The sequence below is a fragment of the Mus caroli genome, chromosome 19, assembly GCF_900094665.2.
Source record: "Mus caroli chromosome 19, CAROLI_EIJ_v1.1, whole genome shotgun sequence".
NCBI lineage: Eukaryota > Metazoa > Chordata > Mammalia > Rodentia > Muridae > Mus > Mus caroli.
In genome coordinates this window covers 40,159,973-40,170,707 of record NC_034588.1, presented here as the reverse complement: position 1 = coordinate 40,170,707, position 10,735 = coordinate 40,159,973, and the positions used below count along the sequence as shown (strand labels likewise).

The 10,735-nt window shown below is 47.6% G+C and overlaps 1 protein-coding gene across 1 annotated transcript in view; it reads left to right on the top strand.

The window, feature by feature from the left end:
- Got1 (glutamic-oxaloacetic transaminase 1) overlaps nt 1–10,735 on the top strand; it is a 25,141-nt gene that overhangs the window by 10,132 nt on the left and 4,274 nt on the right. The window contains exons 3-7 of the mRNA XM_021151958.1: nt 6,577–6,700; nt 7,126–7,238; nt 7,596–7,700; nt 9,490–9,640; nt 9,729–9,894. Of these exons, the coding sequence (XP_021007617.1) occupies nt 6,577–6,700; nt 7,126–7,238; nt 7,596–7,700; nt 9,490–9,640; nt 9,729–9,894 (659 nt within the window). The remainder of the gene's footprint in view (nt 1–6,576; nt 6,701–7,125; nt 7,239–7,595; nt 7,701–9,489; nt 9,641–9,728; nt 9,895–10,735) is intronic.

The following is a 10,735-nucleotide window of genomic DNA, read 5'->3' as shown; positions in this document are numbered from 1 at the left end:
TCCCTGGATATGGCAGTCTCTAGATGTTTTTTTTTTGTTTTTTTTTTTTTTTTTAAGAGAGGGTTTTTCTATGCAGCCCTGGCTGTTCTGAAACTCATTCTGTAGGCCAGGCTGACCTCAAACCCAGTGATCAGAGATCCTCCTGCCTCTGCCTCCCAAGTGCTGAGATGAGGGTATGTGCACTACCGCCTACTTGGCTTGGGGGTACTTTTAAAAGGTGCCCCCACTGACTCCAAACTATATCTAGGTTTGAAAGACCACAAAGTAGAGATGATAAGGAAACATCGATCCTGTTCTTGGGACAGGGGTGTGTGGGATGGCCCAGGGTCAGCAGTGGGCAGAAGCAAGTTGTGTAGAGACTCGCCTGAAGACTCCAGTGTGTGCAGGGGTTACCTAAGGAAAGTGTTGTTTGAGCAAGGTAAACCTGGCTCACTGGGGCTGGGTGGGAGGGGAGAGCAAGAGTCCGGTTAGGTGTTGTGTAATTGAAATCAGCTGCGCTCCTCAGTCCCCTGGGCCATGTGGTAACGCAGGTCACAGTTCATCCATGGAGAGGGCCACTGGGTGGAGTCATTTGAGGTGTTCCTCACCTGCTGTGTACTGCAGGGTTTTCTTCTCCAGATGCCCTGATAAGCGAATGGCAAGGTGAAGTAAAGGCAGCTCACGTGCTTGCTTTCCTGCCAGTGTCTTGACGCAGGGAGGCTCTGCTGAAGGCCTGGGAACCCAGGTCACTGATTAAACAAGTGATTATAATCAGAGTTCGAACTAGATTTCTGTGTAAGGCTTTATCTTGCCTTGGGGGAACGGAAGGTGTGGGATGTGTGTGCCGGGTGGGGTGGGGTGGGGGTAGAGGGTGGTATGGAAGAGCTGCCCTGAAAATCCTGTGTTTGCCCAGACAGAAGGTGGGCAGTCTGTTTTAAAATCTATACGTCCTATCGCTCCTCAGAGTTTCGGGCAGTGTGTTTTGGTCATACCCATCTCCATTTCTCTCTTTCCCCCTCCCTGCTGGAATGATGACGTGCTCGGTCTTATGCAGGAGAGCGTAGCCGATGTGTGTCCGTGTGAGCCAGCCGCCTGTCACGTCAGGAGCACACAGTTGTGTTCCAGCCCTCCCCAACCTCTGGCTCTTAAAAACCTTCCACTCCCTCCTCAGAGGTCCCTGATCTATGTGTGTGTGTGTGTGTCTGTCTGTCTGTCTGTGTGTGTGTTAGTGTGTTATAGATGTCCCATTTGTGGCCCAACACTCCACTGACATATGGTACCTCTCTGTATACGCTATAGATTAGGTAGGGCTGTTGTTGGCAAATCAGAGTCCATATTGGGGGAGCGGCTTCTCTAAGAGAACTGTATTCTCAACATGGCTACTTTGTTGACAGTATTCCTCTGTCCATGGATCTAGGTTTTGACCTCTTAAGACTGTAAGAATCTTCCAGCACTTGGGAGGCAGAAGCAGGCGGATTTCTGAGTTCAAGGCCAGCCTGGTCTACAGAGTTCCAGGACAGCCAGGGCTACACAGAGAAACCCTGTCTCAAAAAACTGGAAAAAAAAAAACAAACAAAAAGACTGTAAGAATCTGGCCTGGGGCTCATGGCCTTGACCTGGGAACGTACTCTTCCTTCTTGGTCTAGTTCATCTTCATTGTGTTTTGATTACAGAACAGACTTAAAGGACAGTCTTTATAGAATCAGATATGTAAAGTTCCTGTTTTGGGATACTTCCCAGCATCTGAATTACTCTGGGTACCAGCTGCTCCTGAGCTCTGAGCCTTTCTTTCTTTTTTTTTTTTTTCCTGGAAGTTCTCTGCATCCCTGGGCCACTATCTTCATCCGCGCGGCCACCAGATCATGTAGATTCTCGTAGTAGCCTCATTGGCCTTCCAGCCTCTACTCTCCTTTTCATTTCAGAACATTTCCCACACTACAGGAAGGGAGATACTCCTTATAAAGAGGGCTAACGGTGCTGCCTGCTCCCTTCCTCCACGTGGTGCACCTTCGTTGCTGTCTACAGAGTGTGGTCCAGTCTGTGAGCTTGCCAGCTCCCTGTTATCCCATCGGGACCCTGCCAGTCTAAGAGTGGAGAGTGTTGCTGTTCCGCAGACCCACAGGCCTGGCTTTTCCCTCTGTGTAGAATGCCCGTCCTTGCTTCACCAACTCTCTAGTCCGCACCTCTAAGACCTTCAGGATCCGACCAAGGGTCACTTCTGTGCTGAGTCGCTCACTTTCGCAGGCGTGGCTGGTTACTTATGTTCTCTTGAGTTATGACGTGGCTGTTTGAAGTCTGAGAATAACAGAACTCACTGTGGCTTTACTCTAGTGCCTAAATGAAAAATACTGTTTTTCCACTTTATATGTGAGAGTTATTTTGCTTGCATGTATACATGCGTCCCGCGCATGCTGCTTGGTGCCTGTGGAGGTCAGAAGAATGTCTCAGATGCTCTGGGGCTGGAGAGTCAGATGACCGTGAGTCACCATGCGGATGCAGGGAACTGAAACCGGAAAGTGCTCCTAACTGCTGAGCCACGTCTCCAGCGCGCTACGATGTCTGATTTTATAAGCTTTTTTTTTTCTCTCACAGTTTGTGACCCTGGCTAGGGATCATCTCACCATTTGCGATCCTGGCTAGGGATCATGGCTTTTTGTTTAGTACATGTTCCAACAGTTCGCTCACAGAACTTCCAAGGGTCTCAGATGTTTGAGTTAGTCACTTGTCAGAAGAGCCAGGCACGTTGCTAGATGCTAGGACCCAAACATACATGTGACTACAGAGACAGCCTCTCCTTCCCTTTTCTGTGTTAAACTTGTCAAATGCTATAGAAAGAGAGGGAGCGGAGGCATGTTAGCTGTGGGGAAGGGAGGGAGGGAGGCTGGCTTCAGTTTTAACTGGAGTGGCCAGATTAGGAGAAGGGATAGTAGAGACAAGACGTGAAGAATGAACAAGAAGGTTAACGGTAATGTCATCTTCTTTACACAGCCTTCCTCTTGAAATTTACCATTACCACCTGCTTTGAAGGAGCCCAATTTCTGGGACCCTGGCTTCTGCTTCTCACTTTTCTGTTCTCAGACTTTCGGATTCAGACAGAATCTCAGAGTAGAGCAGTGTTTCAGGCTCTGCTGTTCCTGAGCCTCAGCAGGCATGGCAGGTAGCCAGCCCCAGTAGACCCGACGTGATGCCTTTCCTTGTAGTGAGATCTCAGTCTCTACTTTGGCCCTTGCCTCAAGGAGTCCGGGGATCTTGCCCTGCCTCCGGTCTTTTCCACACTAGATTCTTTCTTCAGACCGTTGGGCAGGAGCTTGTGTGGTGGTGTGTATCAGATACGGTAAGAGTTGCTATGGAACCCAGGTGACGTGTGACCCTGGCCTCAAACAGCTTCTTGTGGGCTCTGCTCCCGTCACAATGAAATAACAGGACCAATTGTGATATCTGACATGTTCCTAAAGTCAGCAATTATATGTCAACCTGAAAAGGAGATGCAGAGACTGTCTGGTCCAGTTTTAACTGGTTGACTCCTTGTTCTGGATACCTGTTTAGTGACTTGGGTCCAGTGGTTGAGTCCGTGAATTGTCTGAACTTATCTCGTTAAATATTGATTTTTTTCCTTTTTTACAAAACACAGGACTTTCTTGGCCAAAAAAGTTTCTACAGTGACTAGTTGCTACTTTATTTATTCACAAAAAGCACTTTCTGTTAATTGTTGATATTTAGAGTACCATGTGTCACGGAAGCCATCCAGTGTTTAATTTTTAGGGCACGATGGTTTGAGAATTCAGTATTTCACGTGTCATATGTTATGAGTGCTCAGGTAGCTGATGTTAATGGAGTGAATTTATAATTTTTCGTTCCCAGGATCGTTTGCAGTCCTGGGTACCCTGTGTATCTGTGCTGACACCATGTGCTTCTGGAACAGGAGGGAGGGCGGGGCTCACCTCAGGACCTCTACTCCCTGGAGGGTGGGGCTAACCTCTGGACCTCTACTCCCTGGACGATTTTTCCTTTGCTGTCTTTTAGCATTAGTGTTAGCTTAGAGTTTTAGAACAACTTAGGGCAGCTTTTCTCCTCTAAAGGGAAATTTTCTTCTTTTAACCGCTTTATTATTTCAAATGCTATAATGCCTACATCCATGCCCACGTCACATTACTTCAAGGTCATCTGTATTTGTGGATCTTGTGTAAGATCGAACCATACTGCCAGAGCAAATGCAAGATAGCTGAATGTGTTTCTTCAATCATGAGATTTTACAAATAACACAGGACCGAAGCTTTTTGTGTGTCTTTAGGATCATCACGTAGGGCTGGAGTGACAGCTTATGGCTAAGAGTACTCACTGCTCTATCAGACAGCTGTGGTTTGGATCCTATAGCATTCACGCTGGGCAGCTTCCACATGCCTGTAACACCAGCTCCACGTGTTTCAAAACCTGTTTCTGGCCTCTGTTGGAATACATACACACAGACAACACATACACACACACAACACATACACACACAAACACAAACATACACACACACAAACACACACACACAAACAAACAAACACCCCACCTCCACACCTTAAAGAAAACCAATTTAGGTGCATGCCTTTAATCCCAGCACTTGGGAGGCAGAGGCAAGCGGATTTCTGAGTTCAAGGACAGCCTGGTCTGCAAAGTGATATCCAGGACAGCCAGGGTTATACAGAGAAACCCTGTCTCGAAAAACCAAAACAAAAAACAGCAACAACTAAAACCAAAGTCTCTTTCTACTGTGACTATTCCTGAGTCTTTCATGAAGTTGTCACTGCTAGGAGACTGCTGTGCGTCCCTCGGCATTAATTACTCTTTAGTACCATGATAAAACACCAGAACCAGAAGCATCCTTTGGAGGAAAGGATTCATTTTGGCCGATGGTTCCTGAGGGTTCGGGTCCTTAATGACACGGAGGTGTGGTAGGCAGGTGAGAGTTACATCTTCAGGCGTGTGCAGGAAGCAGAGGATGAACAGGAAGTGTAGTGGAAGCATAAACCCTCAAAGCCCTTCCCCAGCGAGTTCCTCTTCCACGGAATTGTACCTGCTAAAGGTTACATACACCCCCTCACACACCCCCACGCCATCTACTGGGATCACGTGTTCAGATACCTCAGCCTGTGGTCGGCCATTTTCCATTGAAATCACACTCCTCTTATGTTGTTTGTTTTGCTTTGAGACAGGGTTTCTCTGTGTAGCCCTGGCTGTTCTAGAACTCATTCTGTAGACCAGGCTGGCTTCAGACTCACAGAGATCCACCTGCCCTGGCCTCCTGAGTTCTGGGATTAAAGGTGTGTGCCTCTACTGCCTGGCACTTGCGCTCTCTGTCTCTGTCTGTCTCTCTCTCTGGGATTGGACCCAGAGCCCTTCATGGGTTAGGTAAATGTACTAGTACTTTATCTGTGGTGGTTTTGACTATGCTTGGCCTAGGGAGTGGCACTATTAGGAGTGTGGCCTTGTTGGAGAAAGTGTGTTACTGTGGGGGTGGGCTTAGAGACTCTCCCCCATACCATGTGGGAGCCAGTCTTCTGGCTGCTTTCCAATCAAGATGTAGAGCTCTTGGCTCCTCCAGCACCATGTTTGCCTGGACACTGCCATGCGTCCTGCCTTGTTGATAATGGACTGAACCTCCGAACCTGTAAGCCAGCCCCAATGAAATGTTATCCATTATAAAAGTTGCCTTGGTCACGGTGTCTCTTCACAGCAATGGAAACCCTAACTAAGACAACATCCTAGCCGCCTCCCTTTAATTATAGACATTTTTAATATGGTCCTTTTGTTTTCCTTAATTGTGTAGGCATATTAGGCAACATTTAATTTGTCTATTTATGCCTTTTATCTCTACTGAGAGAGTTACGCTGAAACCTCATTAGAATTTGAGGGGTCCAATCAGTGACAGGTGGACAGAGTGGCTTACAGAAGACGGAGTGAGCAGACCCAGAGCTGGGAGATCTCACTCGCGTCCATCCGTGTTGACTGTCCTTTTATGAACCATTGATTTCTCTCAATCCATTTACTTTGTAGAGTATGTGAGGGCCAAATGACACTCTAGGTGAAGGCATTTTTCTGAATGGTAAAATAGAGGACTTTCATCATCACCTTTATTAGGACTCTTTAGGCTGAGAGGAAACTGAGAGAACACGCCTTTGGGGATTAATATAACAACATTCCATAGATAGGTAGGAGTCAAGGGTCAGCTTGAAGTGAACGTCTAGGGCCCTACTGACAGGAGAGATCTTGGGATGGGTGCTCAACAGCTGGGGTTCCCTTCCAAGGCACACATTATTGTGTGCCAGGTCCTTCTACCTGTGTTCAAGATGGAGGTTCCTCCTGGAGTCAGAGGAGACCTGACTCTCCTGCTCACTGGTGACTGAGCAGGGACTTCGTCTCTTCTTACCTTCCTGTCTCTCGGTTTACCCACATAATAGGACCTTCTGGTAATGGTTAGCCGTTTTTGAGGAACTGATACACTTAAGGGGCTTTAGACAGGACAAAGTATGTTGCCATGATGGTCTTACTCTTTTGAATATTAGCCGATCTCACCATTGTCAACAGCCTGTGACCCGAAATCTTCTCTTCCAGGTTGGAGGTGTGCAGTCTTTGGGAGGGACAGGCGCTCTTCGGATTGGAGCTGACTTCTTAGGGCGATGGTACAATGGTACAGATAACAAGAACACACCAATCTACGTATCATCGCCAACCTGGGGTGAGCCTGCTAGCCGTAGAGGGGGCGAGCCAAGCATCTGGGAGGGCTGTCCTTGTGACACTTGGTGACTTGCGTGGAAGATGTAACCTATCCCTGGGAGGGTGAGTTTTGGGGAGTCGTTGAGCACTGGCTTCTAGCTGCAGCCAGAGAAAGCTACTGCTCCAATTTCACCTTTGCCCAAGACTCCGTTGTATTCTATCCTTAGGGTTCCATGATGGTGGATATAAGAGGCAGGCTGCCCAGTCATAGGCTCCAAGTCTGGAGTTCTTATAACTGGTTAGACTTGTTTCTAGTATAACTCAGTAGCAAGCCTCTACGACGCCCAGTGGACACTGAGCCTGAGGGCCCGTAGCTCACCTGTGTTCCTTCCGATTCTGCCACCTTGTGTTTAAAAAGCACTTAACATCTGTCCCTTTGCTTTGCAGAGAACCATAATGCTGTGTTTTCTGCCGCCGGTTTTAAAGACATTCGGCCCTATTGCTACTGGGATGCGGAGAAGAGAGGACTGGACCTCCAGGGTTTCCTGAATGATCTGGAGGTGGGTGATACAGAAGAGCCGTAGAGAATTCTGTTTAGGGAAACGTTCGGATCAGTTGATAAGTGAGAACCTGAGACTTCCTCCGAACCATCCAGATCAGAGAGTAGATTCTGAGGTAGCACATGAGAGAGGTGTTCAAGACACTGAGAATATGGCTAATGCTTGCCCAGTGGCTAATGCTTGCCCTATGGCTAATGCTTGCCCCGTGGCTAATGCTTGCCCTATGGCTAATGCTCGCCCCGTGGCTAATGCTTGCCCCGTGGCTAATGCTCGCCCCTGTACTGTGACCTGTGTTCCCCCTGACCATCTCCCGGTATCCCTGCTCTGTCGGAGCTGACGTAACCTTCTTCTCCCCAGAATGCCCCCGAGTTCTCCATCTTTGTCCTCCATGCCTGTGCGCACAACCCAACAGGGACCGACCCGACTCCAGAGCAGTGGAAGCAGATCGCCGCTGTTATGAAGGTAACGGCTCTTGTGAGCATCTCTATTAAGGAGAATGCGTGGATTCATTTTATTTAGTTGTTATTTCTTAATTATTTAAAAGCACAGCCAGCTTACTGAAGGCATCCCGGAAAATGGAGAGAAGTTCAAAGAAGAAAATAGATATTAACTGTAAACCTTATTACTCCTACAGACGCTTGTAAGTGTTTGGTAATAGATGTTAACTGTTAACCTTATTACTTCTGCAGACTGTAGTTTAAGTGTCTTGGTAGATGGAGTATCAGAGAGTGTGTGGTTTTTAAGATGTGTATCTGTTTTACAAGGAGGAATCAGTTTCTTAATATTATGTTGTAGCATTTCCCCCTTTTATTTCTTTATATATTTAACAATATATAATTACACAATATTTAATGGTTTATAGCATCATTTTTTGTGGAGATAAGCCTTTTTGGGGGATTGGGTAAATAGGTTGAGGAATGTTTAATTTCAGATTTCTTGACCTGATTTACTTACGTAGTAAAACACACGCACATACACACACACACACTTGCTTTGTTTTAATCAGTTTTTGTTTTTGTTTTTGTTTTTTTTTTGGACAAGGTTTCTCTGTGTAACCCTGGCTGTCCTGGAACTCACTCTGTAGACCAGGTTGGCTCTGAACTCACAGAGATCCACCTGCCTCTGCCTCCTGAGTGCTATAATTAAAGGTGTGCGCCACCGCCGCCTGGCAAAGCTTTCTCTCTTTAGGATTGCTTCCTAGATGAGAATTTCTAGCTCAAAGTGTATATCCTCCATCACCATGCTTATGGGATACTTACTAAGCAACTGTTAGGTGTTAGGTACCATCGGGGTCTGCTAGTGAACATAGCAGAACAGGCCCCTGCCCTGAGGAGCATATAGCCTTTTTGGGAAGATCTAAGGGTTTAGTATTCAAGAATTCCAATATTGTGAGATAAGGCTTGGGTGAGTTCTGTGGGGTATACAGCACAGATTATATTGCTGGTGTTGGCCTAAAGCTTCCTGGGGGAAGTCCTTCAAAGGAGGAGATAAGAAGGCCTCGTCTGGAGGAAGCTGGTAGGGGTAGGGGCTTGGGTGTATATGGCCACAGCCCCACCCAGGCAGACAGTATGCGCATTTAAGGAACTGAAGGACATTCTCTTTGCTCCCTGGAGTTCTGGGGCTGGGGATTGGGAGTGTCTATCCTGGTAACACAGTGTGGAATGGATCTGAGGGAAGCTTGCTGAGTCAGCTGGGAGAGAAGTTAGGTGTTGCCTGACCCAAGGTGCCTGGGGTTGCCAGACCTCATTTAATTAGCTAATCATAGCCGGGCGTGGTGGCGCACACCTTTAATCCCAGCATTTGGGAGGCAGAGGCAGGCGGATTTCTGAGTTTGAGGCCAGCCTGGTCTACAGAGTGAGTTCCAGGACAGCCAGGGCTACACAGAGAAACCCTGTCTCGAAAAACAAACAAACCCCCCAAAAAACCTAGTTAGCTAATCATACCAGGATCCGTGACACAATAGCACCTCTAAGCTTCAGAAAGGAGCCCTGTTGCTAAAGCTGCATCTTGACCCTGGAGTAAAGCGCACGCTGTTAAGGGTTACCAAACCCCGTGTTTGCTGCTTGGTGTTCACGAAACAGAACTAGGCGCAGAGTGGCAGGCGGATGAATAAATGCGTGCAGACAAGAAACACAAGGAAGGCTCTGGGTCGAAATTCCTTCCAGGCACCAAGTGGGGAGGAAGGACCCACATCTGAGGCCGCTTCTGGAGGACGCCCTACCCTGACTCGCTCCGCTTTCCTTCCTCGCAGCGCCGTTTTCTGTTCCCCTTCTTTGACTCAGCCTATCAGGGCTTTGCATCTGGAGACCTAGAGAAAGATGCGTGGGCTATTCGCTATTTTGTGTCTGAAGGCTTCGAGCTCTTCTGTGCCCAGTCCTTCTCCAAGAACTTCGGGCTCTACAGTGAGTGCTTCCCAGAGTCGCAGCCCTGCCTCCCTGCCCCTCAACACCACCTCAGCGCCTGAGCCTGGCTCTCTCCTCTTCTCCTTAGATGAGAGAGTGGGGAATCTGACCGTGGTCGGAAAAGAGTCTGACAGCGTCCTGCGGGTCCTTTCCCAGATGGAGAAGATTGTACGAATCACCTGGTCTAATCCCCCAGCTCAGGGAGCTCGGATCGTGGCCGCCACCCTCTCTGACCCGGAGCTCTTTAAGGAGTGGTAAGGGCCTTGGATCCTGATGGGCAAGGGCAGGAATCAGGAATGCATAGCTGACGTGTTCTGCTTCATTTGCCTGGGTTTTGCTCTTTTATCTCCAGAGACGTAGGATGCAATTTTTAAAAATTTATTTCTCTCCCCTCTCCACCCCCCGCCATGAATACTGCATGTACACCTGAATGCCAAATCAGTTTCCTTTATAGATGGTCGTGAGCCACCATGTGGGTGCTGTGAACTGAACTCAGGACCTCTGATAGAAGCAGCCAGTGCTCTTAATCGCTGAGCCATCTCCCCAGCCCCAGGATGCCATTATTTTAGCCTCTCTGAAGTTCAGGTATTTCTCAAGGCTGGGCTGATATCCACATCACCTGTGCTTGGGTAGCAAGGCATCTGAGGTGTGGAGAAGCCCTGCAGTGGATGTCCCTTCCTCCACAGCCCAGCCTTCCTTCCGTAAAGCTGGAGGACAGGGATTCCCAAAGAATAGACTGTCCGACTTCAAGGCAGTATGACCATTTTTGGGCTTTCCCTTCTTTTCCTGTGCATACACAGGACGATGAAATTTAGTTTATAGATGGCACATAGTAGAAAAGGCTCCGGATAGTAATCACTAAAGGAGTGGAGCCATGATAGCATATACTCTGACAACAGCTACTTCAATCCTAGGAAATCTTTACTTCTGGAATTTTCCACTTAGTGTTTTCTGACTGTGGTTAACCAAAGATAGCTGAAACCACAGGAATCGGAAAGGTAGATAAGGGTGAAGACCTGTGGTTATTTTTTATTTTATTTTATATTATTATTATTATTTTTTTTTTTGGTTTTTCGAGACAGGGTTTCTCTGTGT